The 25667-nt window shown below is 36.2% G+C and overlaps 1 protein-coding gene and 1 non-coding gene across 9 annotated transcripts in view; one reads left to right on the top strand and one right to left on the bottom strand.

Moving 5' to 3' along the window:
• Positions 1–25667, bottom strand: part of ANKRD31 (ankyrin repeat domain 31) — a 146598-nt gene that overhangs the window by 100717 nt on the left and 20214 nt on the right. For 5 of the 8 annotated variants that reach the window (XM_073905319.1, XM_073905320.1, XM_073905324.1 and 2 more), the window contains 5 exons: positions 24602–24648; positions 21745–21788; positions 9943–10590; positions 7374–7645; positions 4931–5040 (listed from right to left, as the gene is read on the bottom strand). In XM_073905319.1, coding sequence (XP_073761420.1) covers positions 4931–5040; positions 7374–7645; positions 9943–10590; positions 21745–21788; positions 24602–24648 — 1121 coding nt within the window. The remainder of the gene's footprint in view (positions 1–4930; positions 5041–7373; positions 7646–9942; positions 10591–21744; positions 21789–24601; positions 24649–25667) is intronic. The other 3 variants (XM_073905322.1, XM_073905323.1, XM_073905326.1) reach the window with 2 other exon arrangements.
• On the top strand, positions 25449–25555 carry LOC112839720 (U6 spliceosomal RNA). The gene has a single exon (XR_003212274.1). It is a non-coding gene; the product is annotated as a U6 spliceosomal RNA (small nuclear RNA).

The raw sequence follows: 25667 nt of genomic DNA, 5'->3' as shown, positions 1-25667 counted from the left end.
CCTGAGAGATCACGCAGGCCTGGGAAACATTTACATTCCTGACAGCCTGAGGAGAGAGACTTTGCTAACAACCAGAGCATTAGTAGAGACCCTTGACAGGTCATGTCTTAGTAGAAGGGGCTAAACTAGCTATATAGTAAAGCCTACATCAAACCTAACAAGGTTTTTAAAAAAGTTTTGAAAGGATCAATCTGATCTTCAAGTAACTTGTAGGCCAAAACAAAATTCAGTATTTTTAAAATATATAGACATTCAATAACATTTTGTTGCATGTGGATATCTAATTGTTCTCCTCTACAAAAGCCTTGTGCCTTTGTCAAAACTCAGGGTTTATTTCTGAACTCATTACATTGATCTATTTCCCTATCTTGATGGAAATGTCATGCTATTTTGATGACTATAGCCATATCATTTTTTTCTTTTGAGAGAGAAAGAGAGAGAGTGTGCACATGTGAGTGGGGAAGGGGAGAAGAGGCAGGGGGAGAGGGAGAGAGAGAATCCCAAGCAGGCTCCATAGCCAACACAGTCATCTCACAACCCTGAGATTATGCATGACCTCAACTGAAATCAAGAGTCAGATGCATAACCCACTAAGCCACCCACGTGCCCCGCCATATTTTTTTTAAATTTTATTTATTTATTTATTTATTTGAGAATGAGAGAGAGAGACAGCCAGGAGAGGAGTAGAAGGAGAGGGACAAGGAGACTCCACGCTGAGCGCAGAGCCCAACGAGAGGCTTGATTCCATGACCCCAAGATCATGACCCGAGCCGAAATCAAGAGTCAGATGTTTAACTGACTGAGCCACCCAGGCACCCCGTCCTGTCACATAATTCTTAAAATAATGCAGTATTAGCCCTCTAACTTTGTTCTTTTTCATAACTGTTTTACCATTCTAGGTCCTGTGCATTTCATATGAATTTTAGAACCAGTTTATGAATTTCTACAAAAAACCCTACAGGAATTTTGATTGGGATTGTGTAGAGTTCATAGATAATATCTGAGTAGAAATAACATCTTAACAATATTTAATCGTCTGGGGCACCTGGGTGGCTCAGTTGGTTAAATGTCTGACTTGATTTTGGCTCAGGTCATGATCTCAGGGTTGTGAGATCAAGCCCTGTGTTGGGCTCTGCTCAGTGCGTGGAGCTTGCTTGGAATTCTCTCTCTCTCTCTCTAAAAAAAAAAAGCCCCCCCAAAACAATATTGAGTATTCTGACTGATGAACAAAGCAGTATCTCCCCATTTTTCTCCATTAAATTTTGATTTTTCTGAATAATGTTTTGTAAGTTTCAGTGTACCTGTCTTTTACATAGTTTGTCAAATTTATCTCTATTTCATATTTTTTATACTATGGTCTCAAATTCCACTGTCTAAATGTTACTAGAATATAGAAATATAATTAGTATTTGTATATTGACCTTGTATCCTTTAATTATGCAAAATTCACTTATAGTTGCTTTTACTATAGATTCCATCAGATTTTCTCATAGATGATTATGTCATTTGTGACTAAACACAGTTTTACTTTTTTTCCCACATGGATGCTTTTTATTTGTTTTTCTTTCTGACTGCCCTGGCTAGAACTTCTACTATGATGTTCAACAGAAATAGTGAGAGAAGATATCCCCTGCATTATTTCTGATTTTAGAGGAAAAGCATTCAGTCTTTCACTACATTAAGTATAATAGCTGTATTTTTTTTGTAGATGCTCTCTGTCAGGTTGACAAAATTCCCCTCTATTTTAGTTTGCTGGGAGTTTCACCAGTAAGACATGTGAGGTGTTGTCAAATGCCTTCTGACATCCCTTGAGATGGTAATATGATTTTCTTTTTTAGCTTGTTAGTGAATTACAGTGATTGATTTTCAAATGGTAAAACTAATCCTGCATTCCTGGGATAAACCCAACTCTGTCATGATGTATTATACAATGTTGAAATTGATTTGCTAAAGTTTTGTCTGTATTTTTGTATCTATGTTCATGAGACATATTCATCTGTAGGTTTCTGTTCCTGTGATGTCTTCGATTTTGTTTTCAGTTTATTAGTAGCTTCACAGAATGAATTGAGAAGTAATTCCTTATCTTCAACTTTTTGGAAGAGTTTGTGGAAAACTGGTATTATTTATTCCTTAAATGCCTATAGAATTCACCACTGAAGGTGTTATGAAGTCCATCCCCTCAAAATTTGTATGTTAAAGCCATAATAGAGTAGGATTTGTATCCTTACAAAAAAAAGTAAGAGACTTCAGAGTTTTCCACATATGCAGGAAAGACACTTAGAGAAGGCGGCTATCTGCAAGCCAGGTAGAGGTCCAGAAATCGAATTTTCTATTACCTTCATCTTGGACTTCTAGCTTCCAGAACTGTGAGAAAATAAATGTGTCATTTAAGCAATCCAGTTTGTGGTATTTAGTTATGGTAGCCTAAGCAGACTAATCCAAAAGGCTTTGGGCCTAGAAGTTTGGGCCGAATCAAGAGTCAGACACTCAACCAACTGAGCCACCCTGGTATGCCTAGAATAAATCCCTTTAAGTAGAATTTCCAATTCAAGAATTGTGACTTAAAAGTCTGAAGAATCTAAATAAACTGCCCTGTGAAAAGACTGAACAGGGGTGCTTGGGTGGCTCAGTCAGTTAAGCGTCCCAGTCTTGGTTTCAACTCAGTTAATGATCTCAGGGTCCTGAGATTGAGCCCTGCGTCGGGCTCGGTGCTCAGTGCAGAGTCTGCTTGTCCCTCTCCCTCTGCTCCTCCCCCTGCTCTATGTCGAATAAATAAATAAAATCTTAAAAAAAAAAAAAGACTGAGCAAACTTACACTATTACCAACAACATAAAAGACTGCTTACTTTTTCCATATTCTTGCCACTGGGAATTCTCAAGTGTTTAAACATTTGACATTCTCTTAGTGAAAACTGTACTTCCTAATTTATATTTTTTAAAATCATAAGTGAGATGCTAATCCTTTCAATTATTTTTTAAAAGATTTTATTTATTTATTTATTTGAGAGAGAGAGAGAGTGTGTGCAAGCAGGGGGAGGGGTAGAGGGAGAGGAAAAGGAGAGGCAGAGAATCTCAAGGTGAGCAAGGAGCCTGATGCAGGGCTGGATCTCAAGACCCTGAGATCATGACCTGAGGCAAAACCAAGAGTCAAATGCTTACCTGACTGAGCCAACTAGGTGTCCCAGTTATTTATATATATATATATATATATATATATGTATGTATGTATATATTTTTTTCCTGTGAACTGCTTGTTCATGTACTCATTTTTCTTTTTCCTTATTGTTTTGTAGGAGCTCTTTGCATGTTAATGCAATTAACCCCTGTTATGTGTTATTGATATTTCTTCTGTGCTCAATGTTTGGTTTTCTTTAGGGTATTTTTCCATACAATCTTCTTAAAATATATGTAGTCACTTTTATCATTCTTTTCCCTCCCGGCTTCTGGGTTTGTCATTTTTTAAGAAGGTTTTTCCTCCTCAGAGATTACAAAAAGATTCACTTATTTTTCTTCTAGAATTTTTTTTTCATTTAATCTTTGGACAAAATGGAATTAATTTTAGTATAAGGAATGTTATAGGTATCCACCCAGTTTTGTTTATGTTTTTACTGTTTATTGCTTGGTCCTTCTTTTTGCCACCAATTTGAGATGCCATCTTTATTATATATCTTCCCCAAAATTCACACTGTATCAGGCTTCTACATGTAAACTCTATTCTGTTTCATCAATATATCTGTCTATTCCTGTGCCTGTACCAAATTATTTTAATTTCTATGGCTTTTGCTTTTATATTATGTATAGCAGGTTCTTGTCTCTCCACTCTCCCTGTGCTTTTATTTTTCAGAATTTTCTAGGCTAGTCTTTCAATATTTAGTATCATTTTATAACATTCTCATAACTAATCTCCAGCTTTATAAAGCAAACGAATTAGCAAATAAACAAAAATCTGTTTTTGATTGAGCTTTCACATATTTATAGAGTAATTTAGGGAGCAATAAATTTCTTACAAGACTGAATACTTATGGTCAAGAGTAAAGTTCTTCTTTTTATTCAAGTCTCTTTTTTTTGTTAAGTCCCTCAGCAGAATTTTCAACTCTCTTCTTACAGGTAAGGCACATTTCTTATTAGGTATACAAGCAGGTATTTTCTCTTTTATAGTTATTATAAATGGGACTTTCTCCTATATTTTTCTAACTGGGTAATACTTACATATGAAAGGTATTTATTTTTGTCTTATTTCAGTTCACTGAATTTTTTAAATGTCTTATCTGGAAAAAACCCTCAGACTTACAAAAAAGTTATAAAGACAGAACAAAAGATTCACCCACTGTTAGTATTTTGCATGCACACAGACATATATATACACCATGCCCCTTTACTCACTAATGCTTAAGTGTATATTTTCTAAAAATAAGGATATTCTCTTAAATAACCAAATTATTATTAAGTTCAGGAAATTTAACAATGGTATATTGTTATTTAACCTACAATCCATATTTTAATTTTGCCAATTGTACCCCTATTATATTTTAACCAGTCTTCCTAGATTCTTATGGTTTCTCATAGTTTCTTAGGTTATTCTTTGGGGTTTTGTAGGAACAAAGAAATAACATCTGACACCTAGCCTTATGCTAGGTTTGTCACACCACAAATAGATCACATATCTAAATTTGAAAAGGGTCCTGTAACTATTCTCTCCAAATAGAAGTATAGAAAAAATACCAGTCTATAAGCCAGAAGTTCATGATCAAGTCCTAGTTATGCTACTAATGAGCTGTGCAATGCTGGGAAAAATCCTTCACCTTTATGAACTTCCTCATCAGTAAAATGAGAAAGTTGAGATAGATAATCTCTAAATCCTTTTCAGTACCAGAATTCTATGTTTCTATAAGTTACTTAGTTAAAAAAAAATAAATCAAATATGCCTCACCATTTTTTCCAGCAAGTTTTTTGTTTCTCTCCATCTGTTCTCCACTTTTGAGTCTGGTTGAATGCATATTCTTCCCTTTACCTTTAATCATTAAAGCAGGATCCTGCATTCTTGAAACATAAATGTGTTCTTAAAATTACTATCATGTTCTCTACAACAATTCATAGAGAATCATACTAAATTTTTACTCAATTTTTAAAACTGAAAGGTATTTTACTGAGCTGCTATCAAAGAGCATGGCAGTTTATTTACTTATTTTTTTTAAGATTTTATCTATTTATTTGAGAGTACTGAGGAAGAGTAAGAGGGAGCTGCAGACTCCCCACAGGGCTGAGAGCCGGATGTGAGACTCAATCCCAGGACCATGAGGATCATGACCTGAGCCAAAGACAGATGCTTAACCAACTGAGCCACCCAGGGGCCCAAAGAGCATGGCAGTTTAAAATATGGAGATGGCTCCTGAGTAAACAGCAGATAATTCTGTGACAGGCATGCCAGTTTTTGTGGCTTCTAGCCTTTTCTTTGTGCCACCTGTGGGTTTCTCTCCTTTAAGAGCAGTCATCTACAAGTATTCTGAGTCTCTTGCCCCTCACTCCCTAAGCTGGCATACCATTATCTAATCACCTTCTAGGGAAAAAGATAGGCTTTTTGCAAGAAAACAGGACTTGCCATGTGGCATTACATTGATCAAAAACTGCAAAATAGTGGAATAAAGAATAAATACAGACACATAGCTGAATGGAATACTGTAGAGCGGAAATAAACCAATGTATATATGGTCAATTAACTTACAATAAAGGAACCAAAAATATACAATGGGGAAAGGACAATCTTTTTAATAAATGATGTTTGGGAAACTGGATAGCCACATGTAAAACAATGAGACAGCATTGATCTTACATCATACACAAAAATCAATTCAAAATGGATTAAAGACTTCATTGTAAACCTGAAATCATAAAACTCGTAGGAAAAAACACAGGGGGTAAGCACCTTGACATTGGTCTGGGCAATGATTTTTTGGATTTGGCACAAGAAGCAAAGGCAACAAAAGCAAAAATGAATAACCAGGGCTATATCAAACTAAAAAGTTTCTGCACAGAAAAGGACACCATCAACAAAATAAAAAGGCAACCTACTGAATGGGAGAAAATATTTGCAAATCATATATCTAATAAGGGGTTAATATTCAAAATATATAAGGAACTCATACAACTCAATAGCAAATGAGCAAACAATCCAATTCAAAAATGGAAGAGGCACTGAAAAGATATTTTTCCAAAGAAGACATCCAAATGGCCAATAGGTACAGGAAAAGGTGCTGAACATCACTAACCAGCAGGAAAATGCAAATAAAAACCACAGTAAAATATCACCTCATACATGTTATAATGGCTATCATTAAAAAGACAAGAAAGAACAAGTGTTGCTGAGGATTTGAAGAAAAAGGAACCCCTGTGCATTGCTGGTGAGAATGTAAACTGGTGAGGGCACTATGGAAAACAGTATAAAGGGTCCTCACAAAATCAAAAATAGAACTACCATATGATACAGCATTTCCACTTCTGGATATTTATCCAAAGGAAATAAAATTACTATCTTGAAAAATATCTGCACCTGTGTCCGCTGCAGCTTTATTTACAATAGCCAAGACATGGAAACAACTTAAGTATCCACTGATGGATAAATGGATAAGGAAAATTGGTATATATATATACACACACATACACACACACACACACACATATATGTACATACACACACAATGGAGTATTATTCAGAATAGCATAGAAAAGGAAATCCTGCTATTTGTGACAATGTGAAAGGACCTAAAGGGCATTATGCTAAGTGAAATAAGTCAGACAGAGAAAGACAAATACTGTATGATCTCACTTATATGTGGAATCAAAAAACAAAAACAAAAAACCCAAACTCATGGATACAGAGAACAGACTGGTAGTTCCCCGAAGCAGGGGGGTGGGGAGTGGGTGAAATGGGTGAAGGTGATCAAAAAGTACAGACTTCCATTTATAAGATAAATAAGTCCTGGGGGTGGAATGTACAGCACGGTAACTGTAGTTAACAATACCATATTGCACAGTTGAAAATTGTTGAGAGAGTAAATCTTAGAAATCCTCATGACAAGAAAAGAAAATTTTGTAACTGTGTGATGATGGATGCTAACTAAACTTAATTTAAAAAAGAAAGAATGGAAATTAGCATTAGGCTGAAATCCAACAAATCTCCCTTTACTCTTTTTAAAAAAAAAGAAGAGTTTTCTGGGTTAAAAAAAAAATAACTGCACAGTAAATAAGGCAACAACACTAAAAAATAAAGTTCTTCACTTAGGGGTAACTGTATATTGACTCTAGTGTCCCAAGCATAGAATTATCTATAAAGTCTGTAGCATATCCAGAGAGAGAGATATAACTTGGGAGTATACCTGAAATTCTTAGTTGAAGAGTTATTATTTGTTTGATTCTCACTGACAAGTATCTTTGATAAAATCTTTTTTGGCATCTTATACTTGTCATCTGTGTGCTTTTCATCTCTGCCTGCTTTCAGTCTGGACGATCTCCTTAACACACATGGAGGTTCCTGGTCAGACTTATTTTCTACCGAATTTGAATTTCCCTTATTATTTAGTGGATCACAAGAGGTGACATTTTGATGAACCAAAGTTTGCAGCCCAGATGGACTTGGATCTTCTAGAGTCTGTAATAAGATGTAAATACACAAATAATTATAACAATGCAAAAGATTTAAAATGAGAAGAAATTAAGTTTTATCTCATCCTTTGATTATACAAAAATGCCTCTTATAAGATGAAAGTACAAAAATCCACAGGCCACATAATAAAAATTTAAAAATATAATAAAAGCCAATGCAGATTTTAAAAGCCTCAGACAAGAAGAGCATAAGTAAAAATTATTCTTATCAATATTCATCCTTAAAATTCAAGGGCAAAACTAAGGTTACTCTGGATGCTTTAACTTCACAGGAAATAGGCAGCAAAAAATGACATATAAAAACAGCAGAAACATCATACTAGACCAGATCAATGCTCTGTTCAGCCCAGTGTTTGTTGTTTGACAGCAGGAAGTAGTATTTTGTGAGACAAGATTGTACATAACTTCTATTACATTGATTTTAAAAGGTTACCAGTATATCATGAATGGCTCTTACTCCCCCTTAATAATCCATTATAGATTTAACTTTCATGAAGATATATTTTTACATATATCATGTAAACCTTTCTTGAGCTTATTTATATATCCAGCTTGCAAAGTTTTTTAGCATAACAAGTTTCATATTTCTATTATGGCTGAGTAAAAGGGTATTTAATTTGTTCTAAATCAATCTCCTTTTTACATTTTACTTTACCTCTCTTTTTTTTGAACACTTGCTAAATTCATGCTCACTCTATTAATACCAATCAATTATAATCTCCTACGTTTTACTTATATTACCTCTTTTCAGATTAGAATACTGGAATGTTTAATTTAATCTTCATACCCTATCCCCATGATTAGTTTTTCTTTTTCTGGATTTTTTTAGTTTTATTATGTCTGTTTTGAGATGTTTTCTGTGAGAATTGCATGCAGTATTATGCCAGGTATGTATTTTGCAACATGAGCTTAGTAACATGTTACTAAGTAATTGTTTCAAAAAGTTACTAAGTAACTGTTTCAAATTGTCCCAGGGATGTTCATAAAAGTTGCCTGGTAATAGCCAAAAGAAAGAAAATAATTCAAATGACCATCATTAGTGAATTAGTTAAGTAAATTATATTTATGTATGCGCACACACACACACACACAAAATATCCATATAGTCGAATAGTATTTAGCAAGTAAAAAGATTTTAATACACTACGTTCACTGACAAAGATAACCAAGATGTATAATTAAATTTAAAAAACAAGTTGCAAAATGTCAACTACACTTTCATAAAAAATATTTTAAAAAGTTGCAAAGCATTATGTATAATATAGTCTCATTTATATAAACTTACATAGAATATGCACAGAAAAAATTGGAGACAGATACACCAAATTGTTAATAGTGATTATCTCTGAAATGTGGAATTGTGAGGGACTTTTTTTTATTATATTATATAATATATATATTGCTGTAATGTTTGATTTTTTTTTTACAATGAGGGTGTATTACCATGTAGTCAGGAAAAAAAATAAGATTCCTTTAAAAAGGAAAAAAAACCTGTTAACGTAAAAAAGAGACTTAGCTAGTGGTAGCCCACTGCAGGGTCTCCAGGCATAATACTGCAGGAATTCTAAACCCCAGGAACTGTGCTACCTGACAGTAGCCTCAGACATAGACTGCAAAGTTCTGCTGAAACCAGGCATAACTTTTTCCCTCTCCTGGCAGCCCAATCGCATATATTCTATCCTCAACTAGAAATTAATGTGGGATATCTCCTCTCTACTCTGCACCCAGGTAGGCATAGTGATTTTCTGAGCTAACAGGAAAAAATCTGGTAGATAATTATTTCCTTCTTATATACAAGCAATCTAATGATAAGTCTCAGGTCTTTGAATGAGAAACTTCTATTTCAACACTTAAATCCCTTGAAAACTCTACCCCTAGAATCTCTAGAAAGATCAGTTTATGTTTCAAATTCAAAAAGCATCTTCTGAGTGTTGATATTTGGGAAGAGGGTTTGAATGTTTTTTTTTAATTTAAAGATTTTATTTATTTATTTGACAAAGAGAGAGAGATAGTGGGAGAGGGAACACAAGCAGGGGGAGTGGAAGAGGGAGAAGCAGGCTTCCCGCCGAGCAGGGAGTCTGATGTGGGGCTCGATCCCAGGACCCTGGGATCATGACCTGAGCCGAAGGCAGACGCTTAACGACTGAGCCACCCAGCCGCCCCAAGGGGATTTGAATTTAAAATAAAGTATATGAAGACTTGGTAAAGGTCACTATAAAAGGCAATGAAGACTTGGTAAAGGTCACTATAAAGGCAAAATCACAGGCTCACACTTGCACTTACATGCTGCAGTGAAAGATGCTTGTCCTGCAGCTCCCCTAACTTGGAATCTTGTTCAAAGAGTGGAGCAGAACAAAGAGACTCAAAATTCACCTCTGCTATTTGTGAACAATCTTCAGTGGTCTGAGACTTCTTGGGCTCCACTCCAGAATATTCATTTCCAGCCCTGAGACTTCTGCCTCCCTCTTCTCCATGACAGATGGGTCCCACGTTGCCCTCTGATAATGTGTTTAGGACTGCTAACAATTCAGTTGGCAATGCATCATCCTTTGTGTTTTCTAGTAAATCTTTGTGACGTGTCAAAGATACTGATATGGAACTTGGAGAGTTGCTCAATGGGTTGGCCAACTCTTTAGGTTCAAAATCACTCATTATTTCCAACAGCCTTTCCTCCTGAGTGATTTCTGGTGATGTGAGAAACCTTTCTAAGGCAGACACAGAAGTTTTAAGAGAACTTTCTTCATCCTTGGTTTCTTCAGAATTCATGGCCAATGTGGCTTCCTTTCCAGACTCAGAAAAGTTGTTTGGTACTGCTAAGATCTTCTCTGGCTCTAGTAATGGTTTCTCCTTTACAACCACCACATCAGATACTTTAGTAGTAGTACCTGAGAGAAAGCTAATTTCAGGAGAGTCTCTGTCTGTGCTTAGTTCCTGTGTAGAAACAGAAATTCTGTCATTACACCATATGCCAAAATTAAAATTAAAACTTCATAGTTTTCTAGTTTATCATCTAGGTAAATTACCACTAACAAATTTTATCAATTTTCTTCCCCTCCCATAAATAAAAATACTCTTTACTACTCCTATACCAAATTACTAATGACTCTGAATACATGGCTAAACATTCACAGAGGACCAAGAGTAAAATTGGCTGGGTCATAATTATAGATGCCAATTATCTATTCAGCTAAGTTTAAATTATTTGTGAAAAGAGAAGAGATAGAGATGGCATGAACAGTTAAATTAGTAGCTTATCTCAAAACTTCACTGCAGTTAATGACTGTAATATTATCCCTTGCCTAAAATCACTATTGGGGTACCTGGGTGGCTCAGTCAGTTAAGCATCTGACTCTTGATCTCAGTTCATGTCTTCATTTCAGGGTCATGAGTTCAAGCCCTGCATTGTGCTGGGTGCACAGCCTACTTAAAACTAAATTAATTAATTAATTAAATTTAAAAATCACTATTGAACTTTATAAAAATCATTAATCAAGAATAAAATTGGTGTAGTTTCACCTTCTTTTTATTCCCCACCTCTGTATCACTATGTAACTATGAAGTGAAAAGGCCAAAGGAAAGAAGATCAGAGGGGAAAAAGAAGAAAAATAAAGACACAGCTCTATGTAAATATTACGAGCCTTAGCTATCAATCAGTGGTTCTGCATTATGGTTAAACACATAACACAAAACTTGTATTTCTAAATGACTATTACTTTTCAAAGATACCGTCTTAACAGGTTATATATACCTGTTCTTATAATTTTTCCAATGCTCAAGATATTATTAGACTTCCTCTTTTGAAATTGCTTTCAAAAACCATTTATAAGCCCTTCAGAAAAGTCTCAATACTTTGAAGACACTGAACTTTTTTTTTTTTTTTTTTTTTTTACCATTAAAAACTGTTAATGTGCCAGGCACCTGGGTGGCTCAGGTGGTTCTGTGTCCAATTCGTGGTTTCAGCTCAGGTTCTGATCTCATGGGTCATGAGATCAAGCCCTGCATTGGGCTCTGTGCTCAGCGGAGTCTGCTTGGATATTCTCTTCCTCTGCCCTTTTCCCTACTTGTGCACATGGGTGCGTGCACTCTCTCTCTCTCTCAAATAAATAAATAAAATCTTAAAAAAAAAAACCTGTTAATTTGCTTGACCTTAAGTAATAGAATGGATTTCAATGACTTTTGGCTATTTCTAAAAATCAAATCCATCTTCCATTGACACACCATTCTGACACAATGCACTGTAATCTGTAAGCTCTCTGGTATTCTGATTTGATTTGAGTAAGAGAAGTGAAAACCATTTTATTCTCCCCTTCCTTTCCGCCTGCCACCATTTATCTTCTCTATATATAACATACAAAGCTTAAAAAGATATATTTATTAGTAATGTAAAATATAATTTGCTCAGAAAGATAAAAGGAATTTAGAAAAAAATTCAAGAACCAGAATCTATCCATTCTTTAAGTCACAGTCCTCCTATTTGAAGAACTTATATCTACTAAATTCAAGGCCATAGATGTAATAAGGTATATACACTGGACTCTGCCCTAAAGGAACTTAATTTCTAAATGAAGACTGAAGGTATAAATACATAAGACATTAAATAAATATAAATAATGTCAAAAACACTGTATGAACTGAAATGAATGGCATAAACAAAAGAGCCCAGTGTGTTACAAGAAGTTTTCTGGGGAGGGGGGAACAGGAGGCAGGGGAGGGTTTTCATGATTGCTAAAAAAAAATGCTTGGTTAAACAAAGTTAACCAGGTTTCTTTACCACAAGACTTCTCAGAGCATGTACATTAAAATCTCTGAGAAGACTTTAAAATATAGTAATCTCCAAACTTCTTTGTTCACAAAGATCCTTTTTCTCAGACCTATTAATGTCATAGGATGCAAGTGATTGAGAAATACTGATATAGTCAGTGAATAATGATTGTTTAAGAGGGAACAATTACTCTGGTCAAGATCACCAGTCATCTGAGATAGATCCGCACAGGAGGAAGGACTTGAACCAGAAATTAAAGATTTGTGAAGGAGTTGAAGGAGGGAAAAATACATATTAAGCACCAAGGAGGTGCCAGACACCATGAACTATCATTGCTCTCAGTTCTCACAATAATAGTGTGAAATGGGTATTGTAATTGGTATTTTACACATGAAAATGGACATATTTGCCCTTGAAACACACACTTTCTGGTTCCATATTTTATGTTCTTTCCCTTGCTTGTTGGCTCCTGACTTGAACAAAGACATGGAGGTGGTAATGTACAAGGTACATTTGAGATAAAATAAGGTGCAGGTACAGGTATGGTAGGGTTGGCCTGCGGAGATCCTGGACTGCTTGAGTCTGCTGTGGGCAGCGTCAGCCTCACAGTCTTCTGATTTCCCATAGCACCAAGCAGAAAGCAAAGCCAAAAGAAGCAGTCAATACGAGGTTACTGAATAACATCTGGAAGATGGGAAAGCAGTATCTAGCAGGAAATATTAAAAGAACTCTGGTAACAGACAAACCAACAGAAAGCATTTTTGCTACATCATCTCAACAGTTTGATAATAGGTTACATACTTCTCTTCTAGATATACAATAAAAGACTAATGATACTGGATATGAAGCACAGATCAAGGTACATTCTAAGGAAGATGGTGGAGCAGAAAGACCCTAAACTCACCTCATCCCACAGATACAACTAGATAACACTCACATTGGTGTAAATAATTCAGAAAATGACCCAAAGACTGGCAGAACAAACTCATAGCTAAATACAGAGAAAAGGCCACAATGAAGAGGGTAGGAAGGGCAGAGATGCAGTGGGGAGCTAAACAGACCTGCAGGACCCTCCCTGGGAGGGAGGAACTCCATGTGGATAGAGAGAGGAGAGAAACATACTATCACCCTGAGGGGAAGCCTGCTGGGGAAGACAAATCCCCACAACATTTGGCTTTGAAAACCAAAGGGGTTAAATTTCATAAGTTGTTACAACCAGTGGAACTTAAAACCTAGAACTTTAAAAATCAGTGGGCTCGGCCAGGAGGAGAGGAAACAGTCCTCACTTAAAGAGATGGCACAAAAAAACAGCCTGCAGAGATACACCATAGAAGCAGCAGTTGGAAGAACACCTGGAGAATAGGGGAGGAAGATTTGTTTATTCATCTCAGGGCATGTGCTAGAGGTACAGGGATCCTTGGGAGACTTCTCTAGAAACAAAGGAGCTGGCTGGCAGGTGCCATTTCACACCCCATCCACGCCCCAGTCTAAACACATGGCCATGTGGAGGAACCAGTGGGATGCAGACACTTGCTACCTAACTTGCTAACAACACACCTCCTGCTCCCGCAGATTTTGTGGGTCCACCCCCTCCAATAAGCTCTCTGCCAGAGCCCAACCAAAAAGGTACAATAAGACTCCCAGTGTGCCAGCAGCTCCAACAGGGGCCAACACCACTCCAAAGTGACTCTTGCCTCAGGGAGAAGGAAAGACAAACCACATATACCAGTCCAAATGCAGCCCCAGCAGTGGGCTAGGGGCAGACTGCTGGTCTAAGTGCAGGCACTGCCCATCAACAAAAGCTTCTAAGGGGACAACAAAGGGAAAGTGCCCTGCAGTTTGGTGATTCTGCCTCTCTGGCAAATGCCTGGTCTGACTCAGCTCAACTCCAAGATGGCTCCAAACTGGCCCACAACACAGGGACCAAATACTACCCACAACAGATAAAGAGAGCCACTGCAGACAACTGGACTTAAGGAAAAGGTGGCTCTGCCACAATAGCAAGGTGAACACAACACACACAGAAGATGCCCCTGACGTGTCAGGTTCTGGAGAATGCTGCACTGCAGGACACTACAGGAACTCTTCTTCATAAAGCCACTGCTTTCAAGAGCAGGAGATGTAGCTGACTTTCCTAACACATAGAAACAGATGCAGAGTTCGGACAAAATGAGGAGACAGAAGAATATGTCCCAAATGAAAGAACAAAACAAAATCACAGAAAGAGAGCCAAATGAAACAGAGGTAAGTAATGTACCTGAGAGAGAATTTAAATAATGGTCCTAAAGATACTTGCTGGACCAGAGAAATGAGTGGAGGACCTCAGTAAGACCCTTAACAAAGAGACAGAAAACATAAAGAAGAATCAGAGATTAAGAATTTCACTGAAATTAAAAATACACTTGATGGAATAAGTAGTAGACTACAAGAAGCAGAAGAATGGATTTGTGACCTGGAGGACAGAGTAATGGAAAGAATCAAGCCACACAGGTGAGAGAAAAAAAATACAACATGAAAATAGATTCAGGGAACTCGGCAACACTCTCAAGCATAATAACATTCATATTATAGGAATCCCAGAAGGAGAAGAGAGAGATATGGAAGCAGAAAATTTACTTGAACAAATAATAGCTGAAAGCTTCCTGAATCTAGGAAAGGAAACAGAAATCCAGATCCAGGAGGCATAGAGATCTGCCAACAAAATCAAGCCAAGGAGGTACACACCAAGACATACAGTAATTAAAATGGCAAAAGTAGTGACAGAGAATTTTAAATATAGCAAGAGAAAAGAAAACAGTTACATACAAGGAAAACCCCTTACGACTATCAACTGATTTTTCAGCAGAAACTCTGCAGGCCAGAAGAGAGTGGCATGATGTATTCAAAGTGTGAAAAGGAAAAACCCTGCAGCCAAGAATACTCTATCCAGCAAGCCTATCATTCAGAAAAGGAGAAAGAGTTTCCCAGACAAACAAAAGTTAAAGGAATTTATCACCACTAAACCAGTCCTACAAGAAATGTTAAAGGGAACTCTGAGTGGAAACAAGAGACCATAAGGAGGAGTAAGAAAAGTAGGAATCACTAACACAGTAAAAATAAGTATATCTGTAAAAATCAGTCAAGGGTCTCACAAAATAAAAAGATGTGAAGTATGACCCCATATACCTAAAACACAGGGGTTGAGGAATAAAGAATGGGTTCAAATTTAAGCAACCATCAACTTAATACAGATTGCTATATAAAGAAGATATTATATACAAACATAATGGTAACCACAAATCAGAGACCAGTAATAGATACATAAAAAATAAAGAGAAAGGAATCCAAGTATATCACTAAAGAAAGCCAATCAATTGTGAGAGAAGAGAGCAAAAGAAGGAACAAAGAACTACAAAAACAACAAAATGGAAATACATATCTATTAATAATTACTTTGAATGTAAATGGACTAATACATTTATCAAAAAACAGAGGGTGTCAGAATGGATAAAAAGAACAAAAACTAGACCCATCTATACGCTGCCTATAAGAGACTTATTTCAGACCTAAAGACAAATGCAGATTGAAAATGAAGGGATGGAGAAGCATTTATCACACAAATGGATGTGAACAGAAGTCCAGGGTAACAATACACTGGACAAAATAGACTTTTTTTTTTTTTTACAAGTGGAGTTTCATTGTCCTTTTATTTGAATAGCTCATAAAAAAACACTTTTTTAATTTAAAATCAGTTAACATATAGGGTATTATTAGTCTCAGAGGTAGAGTTGAGTGATTCATCAGTTCCATATAACACCCAGTGCTCATTACATCATGTGCCCTCCTTAATGCCCATCACCCAGTTACCCCTTTCCCCCACCCACCTCCCCTCCAGCAACCTTCAGTTTGTTTCCTATGATTAACAGTCTCCTATGGTTTGTCTCCCTCTCTGGTTTCATCTTGTTTTATTTTTCCCTTCTTTCCTCTATGGTCCTCTGTTTTGTTTCTTAAATTCCACATATGAGTGAAATCCTATGGTAACTGTCTTTCTCTTATTGACTTATTTCACTTAGCATAATAACCTCTGGTTCTAACCACATCATTGCAAATATACAATGGAATATCACTCAGCCATCACATTTATGTTCTGAATTTTCAGTTTATTTTTGTGTGTGGTTAAAGAAAGTGGTCCAGTTTCATTCTTTTGCAGGTAGCTGTTCAGTTTCCCAACACCATTTGTTGAAATGACTTTTTCCCTTCCATATTCTTGCCTTCTTTGTCAAAGATTAACTGACCATATAAACGAGGATTTATTTCTGGGCTCTCTGTTCTGTTCCATTGATCTATGTTTCTGTTCTTGTGCCAGTACCATACTGTTCTGATTATGACAGATTTATAGTGTAACTTGAGATCTGGGATTGTGATACTTCCAGCTTTGTTTTTCTTTTTCAAGATTGATTTTGGCTATTTGGGATCTTCTGTGGTTCCATACAAATTTTAGGATTGTTTTTTTCTAGTTCTGTGGAAAATGTCGGTATTTTGATAGGGATTGCATTAAATATGTAGGTGCTTTTGGGTAGTAGGGACATTTTAACAATATTTGCTCTTCTTATCCATCAGTGTTGAGTATCTTTCCATTTGTTTGTCTTCAATTTATCATTGTTTTATAGTTTTTAGAGTATAAGTCTTTCACCTCCATGGTTAGGCTTATTCCTAGGTATTTTATTGTTTTGAGTGCAGCTGTAAATGGGATTTTTTTTTTAAATTTCTCTTTCTGCTGCTTCATTATTAGTGTATGGAATGCAACAGATTTCTGTATGTTGATATTGTATCCTACCACCTTGCTGAATTTATTTATCAGTTCTAGTAGTTTTTGGGTTAAGTCTTTAGGATTTTCTAAATATAGTATCATGCCATCTGAAAATAAAGTTTTACTTCTTCCTCACAATTTAGATGCCTTTTACTCCTTTTTGTTGTCTGATTGCTGAGGCTAGGACTTCCACTACTATGTTGAATAAATGTGGTGAGAGTGGACATCCTTGCCCTGTTCCTAACCCTAGGGAAAAAGCTCTCAGTTTTTCCTCATTGAGTATGATGTCAGCTATGGGTCTTCATATATAGGTTTTATTATGTTGAGGTATGTTCCCTCCAAACCTACTTTGTTGAGGGATTTATCATGAATGGATGTTTGTCGGGTTTGGCCAGCAAACCCTGAGACGGCAAATGAAAAGATTACTCCAGACACCAAAGTAGGAGAAAGGAGAGGGTGAGGGGACCAGATGCTCTAATGGCAAAAGGTCTCGAGCCAAGCTCTGTCTCCACTTTTATTGTGAATTTTATCAATACACCACATGCAAGAGAAAAACAAGAAGGAATGTGTAGCCTTAATGATCAGGACAATAATATATGGGGCAGCACGTGATAGGAGCAGTGCTTGTGACATACGTGCAAGGCAAGGAGTTCATGAAGTTTGTGACAATTACAGGTACCTGTATTTCTTCAAAATTTAAACATTTTTTCCCTAGATGAGAACCTTGAGCCACATTAAGAATCTGGCCGCTTTCAGCCAAGAAAACTCCAAAGGACGCCCAGCATTCCGGGCACTCCTCCTTTGCTTTTCAATTAGTCTCATCCAGGGAGGTATATACAAGTCAGATTTTATCTATCCAGGCACTGTGAATCCCCACAGTACTCTGTCAAATGCTTTTTCTGCATCTACTGAAATGTTCATATGGTTTTTGCCCTTTTTCTTGTTGATGTAATGTATCATGTTGATTGTTTTGTGAATATTAAACCACCCTTGCATCCTGGGAATAAATCCCACTTGATTGTGGTGAATGATTTTTTAATGTATTGTTAGGTTCAGTTTGCTGATATTTTGTTGAGGACTTTTGCATCTATGTTCATCAAAGATACTGGCCTGTTGTTCCCTTTTATTGTGGTGTCTTTTTCTGGTTTTGGTATCAGGATAACAGTGGCCTCATAGGATGAATTTGGAAGCTTTCCCTCCTCTTCTATTTTTTAGAACAGTTTGAGAAGAATAAGTATCAACTCTTTAAATTTGGTAGAATCCACTTGTGAAGCCATCTGGTTCTGGACATTCTGTTGTTGGGAGTTTTTCATTACTGATTCAATTTCATTGCTGGTAATCGGTCTGTTCAAATTTTCTATTTCTTTCCGATTCAGGAGATTATATGCTTCTAGGAATTTATCATTTCTTGTAGGTTGTCCAACTTGTTGGCATATAATTTTTCATAGTATTCTCTTACAATCCTTTGTATTTCTGTGGTGTTGGTTATTTCTCCTCTTCCATTTCTGATTTTGTTTATATGAATTCTCTCTCTCTCTCTCTGATGAGTTTGACTAAAAGTTTATCAATTTTGTTGATCTCTTCAAAGAACCAGCTCCTGGTTTTATTGATCTGCTCTATTATTTTTTTAGTTTCTATTTTGCTTATTTCTGCTCTCATCTTTATTATTTCTTTTCTTCTCCTGGTTTTGGGTTTGTTTGTTCTTCTTTTTCTTGCTCCTTTAGGGGTAAGTTTAGGTTGTTGGAGATTTTTCTTTCTTCTTGAGTTACACCTGTATTGCTATAAACTTCCCTCTTAGACTGCTTTTGCTGCATCCCAAACTTTTGAACTGTTGTGCTTTCATTTCATTTGTTTCCACATATTTTTCTTAAAGATTTATTTATTTATTTTAGGTGGGAGGAGAGGAAGAGAGGGAGAAGGAGAGAGAAACTCTAAGCAGACTCCACGCGCAGCATGGTGCCCAACATGGGGCTCAATCTCATGACCCAGAGATCATGACCTGAGCTGAAACCAAGAGTGGGATGACTAACCAACTGCACCACCCAGGCGCCCCTCTCTCCATGTATCTTTTGATTTCCTCTTTGATTATTTTGGTTGTTCCATTAATTGTTTGGTAGCATGTTTTTTAACTTCCATATTTCTGTGGTCTTACCATATTTTTTTCTTGTGGTTGATATTTAGTTTCATAGCATCGTGGTCAGAAAAGATGCATGGTATGACCTTGACATTTTTGAATTTGTTGAGACTTGTTTTGTGGCCTAATATGTGAACTGTTCTAGAAAATGTTCCATGTACACTTGAAAACAATGTGTATCCTGCTGTTTTAGGATGCAATGTTCTGAATATTTCTGTTAGATCCACCTGGTTCAATGTCCATTCTCAGCTACTGTTTGCTTGCTGATTTTTTGTTTGGATGATCTGTCCATCGATGTAAGTGGAGTGTTGAAGTTCCCTACTATTATTGTATTACTATTGATTACTTCCTTTATGTTTGTTATTAACTGCTTTATGTATCTGGGTGCTCCCTTGTTGGGTGTGTAAATATTTACAATTTGTTATATCTTCTTGTTGAATTGTTCCATTTATGATTATGTACTGTCTTTCTTAGTCTCTTGTTTTAGTTTTTGTTTTCAAGTCTATTTTGTCCAATGTGTTCAAGCTGTATTACAAAGCTGTAATCATCAAGAGAGTATGGTACTGGCACAAAAACAGACACATAGATCCATGGAACAGAATGGAACAGAATAGAGAACCCAGAAATGGACCCTCAACTCTATGGTCAACTAATCTTCAACAAAACAGGAAAGAATATCCAATGGAAAAAAGACAGTCCCTTCAACAAATGGTGTTGGGAAAATTGGACAGCCACATGCAGAAGAATGAAATTAACCCATTTTCTTATACCACATGTAAAAATAAACTCAAAATGCATGAAAGACCTAAATGTGAGACAGGAATCCATCAAAATCCTAGAGGAGAACACAGGCAGCAACTTCTTTGACCTCAGCCAGAACAACTTCTCACTAGACAAATCTCCAAAGGCAAGGGAAACAAAGGCGAAAATGAACTATTGGGACTTCATCAAGATAAAAAAGCTTTTTCACAGCAAAGGAAACAGTCAACAAAACCAAAAGACAACCTACAGAATGGGAGAAGGTATTTGCAAATGTCTTATCAGATAAAGGGTTAGTATCCAAGATCTATAAAGAACTTATCAAACTCAACACCCAAAGAATAAATAATCTAGTCAAGCAATGGGCAGAGGACATGAACAGACATTTCTCCAAAGAAGAACTACAAATGGCCAACAGATACATGAAAAAATGCTCAACATCACTCGGCATCAGGGAAATACAAATCAAAACCACAATGAGATACCACCTCACACCAGTCAGAATAGCTAAAAACAAAACACAAGAAACAAGTGTTGGCGAGGATGTAGGAAGAAAGGAACCCCCCTGCACTACTGGTGGGAATGCAAACTGGTGCAGCCACTCTGGAAAACAGGATGAAGGTTCCTCAAAAAATTAAAAACAGAACTACCATATGATCCACTAATCGCACTACTGGGCATTTACCCAAAGAATATGAAAACACTAATTTGAAAGGATATATGCATCCCTATGTTTATTGCAGCATTATTTACAATAGCCAAATTATGGAAGGAGCCCAAGTGTCCACTGAAAGATGGATAAAGAAGTGGTATATACATACACAAGAATATTATTTAGCTATAAAAAAGAATGAAATCTTGGGTGCCCAAGTGGCTCAGTTGGTTAAGCGACTGCCTTCGGCTCAGGTCATGATCCAGGAGTCCCTGGATCGAGTCCCGCATTGGGCTCCCTGCTCGGCGGAGAGTCTGCTTCTCCCTCTGACCCTCCCCCATCTCATGTGCTCTCTCTCTCTCATTCTCTCTGTCTCAAATAAATAAATAAATAAATAATCTTAAAAAAAAAAAAAAGAATGAAATCTTGTTATTTCCAACAACATGCCTGGATCTAGACAGTGTAATGCTAAGTGAAGTAAGTTAGTCAGAGAAAGACAAATAACCATTGATTTTACTCCTATGTGGAATTTAAGAAACAAACAAATAAAGAAAAAATAGACAAACCAAGAAAAAAAAAGACTCTTAAATAGAGTATAAACATGGTTATCAGAGGGGAGGTGGATGGGGGGATGGGTGAAATAGATGAAGAGAATTAAGAGTACACTTATCTTGATTAGCACTAATTTATAGAATTGTTGAATCATTATTTTGTACACCTGAAAGTAATAAAACACTGTATGTTAACTATACTGGAATTAAAATACAAAAAAGAAACACAGATCAAGAAAATACTATTTCATTAGAGATAGGGAAGAACAAATATTGGAAGGGGTTTTTAGACAAGAATACATTTCTATTACTGAAATGGTTTAGTCATATTCTCACCCAGGGAAAGAACCTAATGGGCTTGATACTTTAATCAATATAATTTTTAAATAAAATCTAAACACATGAGCTGCAAAGGTAATCTCTGTTATATAGACCAACCTTATCTGGGTTTGGCAAAATTTCAGGATTTTCAGCCTCAGGCCCTAGAAGACAACAATATGTTTTACTCCAGGTTTATTAAAGCACTAAAAACATACCTTCTCATTTAGCATTTCTTGATCAAAATAACTTGAAATGGTTCTCTCAGGCATTCATGTGATATATAAAATATTTTATAAATATTATACCTATTTATTGATATAAAAGTATCATTACATAATAAATTTACCAAAAAAATCTTCCATTTCTTAAAAAAATACTTTACATGAAGATTGGTAAAATTATAATTATTTAGAATTAGTTTAGCTAAAAGCCTCTCTCTATTTTGGCTGGGTTATTCTAAGTATAGGTTAATTATAGGAGGAAAAAATCACACCTATTTTCTCAGGGTCATTATCTCCTCCATTATAGGTAATAGACTATAAATTAAAATCATGCTGTCAAGTTAGGCATGAAAAGTAACAACCCATGTAGGGGCCAAAAGGAATCAGGAGGTTGTCCTAAGTGACTGCCACTTTATTATCCCCTCCTCATCCTGCTCCCTCTGCAATTTGTACCAAGAGAAGTTGAAGGATGATCAGGAAAAAAGACAGTTCTCCTATACCACTCCTCTTGCCTCCTACCTTCACCATTAAGGCCCAGGCACTCTGACATATTTAGCTACGAATTTAGGGCTCACTGGTGTTTCAAGCATATGTTTGAGTCATTCTTTTGGTTTCCTTTGATTAGGCCATATCTAGAGCTACAGCATAAGTATTATTTGCTGAAACTTAGCATGCATCCTCACAAGCAAGACAGGTTTTTCAGGGGAAAAAAATAAGCATAAATATGCTTGCTGAGCTTTATATTGTACAAAAATCTTTTTACTGTTTTTGTTTTGCTTCACCTTTGCCATTTGATGATGTTAAGCTATGAAAATCAGCTAGGAGGGCTAACATCATGGTATTGCACACCCTCACAGGATGATGAGCAAAACATTAAGAATACATAACTTTTTAAAAATTTTTTAAGTTTTTTAAAAGATTTTATTTATTTATTTGACAGATAGAAACACAGAAAGAAAGGGAATACAAGCAGGAGGAGTGGGAGAGGGAGAAGGCCTCCCACAGAGCAGGGAGCCCAATGTGGGGCTTGATCCCAGGACCCTGGATCGTGACCTGAGCCGAAGGCAGATGCTTAACAACTGAGCCACCCAGGTGCCGCTGGAATAAATAACTTCTTATCCTTGCATTAGAATCCTTTATGCCAAGCAATGATGATAATATGTTCTACTATGTATATCTTGTTATTTAAAGTTTTATCTCTGGTTGCCTCATTCTCTCAAATAAATAAATCTTAAAAAAATTTTAGTACAAATGAAAGAAACACTGTAATAGATACATCTTCAATTATCTTTTTTTTTAACTGTCAGATCCTTGGGGGGGTTAGTTTAAAAAAAGAGAAGACGTCATCCTCCTTTCTCCTTCTCTGAATTTGCAAAGAAAATCCTCAAAGCCATCTCTTTCTATATTTTTAATCACCTCATAATCAAAATGATCTTTTATGCCAATAGTTGGTATTTTTAAAATTTGATAAGTTGGTATTTATTATGCTAATTTGACTACTATATAAAAATAAACATATTTAAGGAATTCTCATTTTCTAACTACAAAATTTACTTAAAATAGCTTTTACAAATTAAAAAAATTTGGGGGGCTGTGCCTGAGTGGCTCAATTGGTTAAGCATCTGCCTTTGGCTCAGGTCATGATCCCAGAGTCCTGGGATTGAGCCTTGGGTCAGGCTTCCTGCTCAGTGGGGAGCCTGCTCCTCCTTCTGCCCGCTGCTCTCCCTGCTTGTGCACACTCTTTCTCTCTCTCTCTCTCTCTCTATCACTCCTGCTTTATCTCAAATAAAAAAAATCTTAAAAAAATTTTTTTTGAGTTTTTGTCTATCCTTTAATAAATTATTAAAAGATTTTGTACGTTTTCTACTTAACACCTGAAAGAGACAACATGTAGTAGTAGTAGTATGTATAAAAAATAATTCTAGGGGCGCCTGGGTGGCTCAGTCCGTTAAGCGTCTGCTTTCTGCTCAGGTCATGATCATGGGGTCCTGGGATCGAACCCCACCGTCAGGCTCCCTGCTCAGCCGGGAGTCTGCTCCTGACCTCTCCCTTTGCCCCTCCCCCACTGCTTGTGCTCTTTCTCTCTCTCAAAATAAATACATACATACATATATACATAAAATTCTGAAGTACCAAATGAGAAGAAAATGCTCAGGAGAGCTGAATTTTAGCTTATATACAATATACAACAATTACTAAGATAATTTGTTTATTTTGACCATTCTATAATTTGGTTAAAATTACTCCTTGAATTGGGAGGAAGAAGATAGGACTGTATTAAAACAGAGTTAGCTAAACTAGTGAACAATTTAACAGTTTCCTTATATGTGATTTAACCTAAAATCTAGGATGAAAATAAAATGAACTTTTGTTCTGAACACTCTGAAAGGAATGAAGGGAAGAGGGAGTTGCAATGAAGTATCAGAAGGAAAGGGGACTACCAATTCTATGGGTGTAGTCACATCAGCTTTATGGCAGCAAGAAACACCACAAAGTTATAAAGGAACAGCCAGTTAAAGACCTCTGACTTAGAAGTTCAATACGGTGGTGGTAAAAGTACAGAGACGCCAAAAGCATCATATGGCATTAATGGCTCCCAAAATGCCAAATGTCCTGCATTTCCCACACTTCTAACCTCCTACCCATCTGGTCTTTTGAGAGCCATTAGTGCAAATAAATCCATATCTAACTAAGCCTTCTATTTTTAGGCAAAAACAAATTTACTTTATATGACTCTACCCATAAAAACATACCTTGAATGCTTTGGTGGTTCACTGAAAGTTCGGCCTGGGAAAATGACCTAGTGATCATTGGAAAACTTTTTTTATTCTTATAAAATAAATCAATTATTTAATAAATAAATATAAATTTTAAAATGAAAACAAAAACACTACTTCTCAAATATAATTTAAGGGTTATTTTCATTTAAAGGAATTTCAAAGTTGCATAATTTTTTTTGCTCCATCCTTCCAATAACTTTTACAATTAGTACAAATTTGTTAACATTTACATTTCAAGCGATTGCAAAAATGAAAGAAAAAGCTGAAAAATTAACGGATGAAATTCAGGAGTGTAAACAAGATAACCTTAAGTTTAGGTGTGAAAGTCACTTTGGGATGACTGTGTATCAAATAAGGTAGTGGGGGAGAAGAAACTGGTTCTGAATTATGTGTCTTGGTTATCTAAATCCTTAAATACATTGAAAGTTTGTCATTATAGTTTTAGATGTAAGTGCAAGTCACTAATGAGAAAATTCTCAGGTATTATTTATCATTCTTGTATTTCACAATAGGCAAAGAACATATATGAAATATTAATGGAAAGAGGTTGAAAGCAAAATAAGGTCATGCCTAGTCTGCAATTTTTATCATCTGCCTTGGGATATTTAAAAGTTGATTGAAGATAAGCAGTCAGTTAACTACTTTTTTCCTCAATCCAATTTACTATATGCAAACGCAATCAAGATATCTCCCTTAAAAAAAAAAAAAGCCTCGTTTTAGCTGTTTTAAGAGCAGTTTTTATATACCAGGTATAGCTACTTGAAGCCTAAGCAAGAATAATAAATTGAACACTCTCTCCTGTCTAAAAACAGAAGTGATTGTGCTCGCTTCGGCAGCACATATACTAACACTGGAACGATGCAGAGAAGATTAGCATGGCCCCTGTGCAAGGATGACACGCAAATTCGTGAAGCGTTCCATATCTTTCTGATATGAGAAATTTGAGAAACAAGACAGAGGATCATAGGGGAAGGGAGGGAAAAATGAAACAAGACAAAACCAGAGAGGGAGACAAACCATAAGAGACTCTTAATCTCAG

Source organism: Callorhinus ursinus, unplaced genomic scaffold (genome assembly GCF_003265705.2).
Source record: "Callorhinus ursinus isolate GAN/ISIS: 27379988/994484 unplaced genomic scaffold, GSC_fseal_2.0 scaffold23, whole genome shotgun sequence".
NCBI lineage: Eukaryota > Metazoa > Chordata > Mammalia > Carnivora > Otariidae > Callorhinus > Callorhinus ursinus.
Note: the sequence above shows the minus strand (reverse complement) of the source record. Positions and strands in the feature narration are given on the sequence as shown.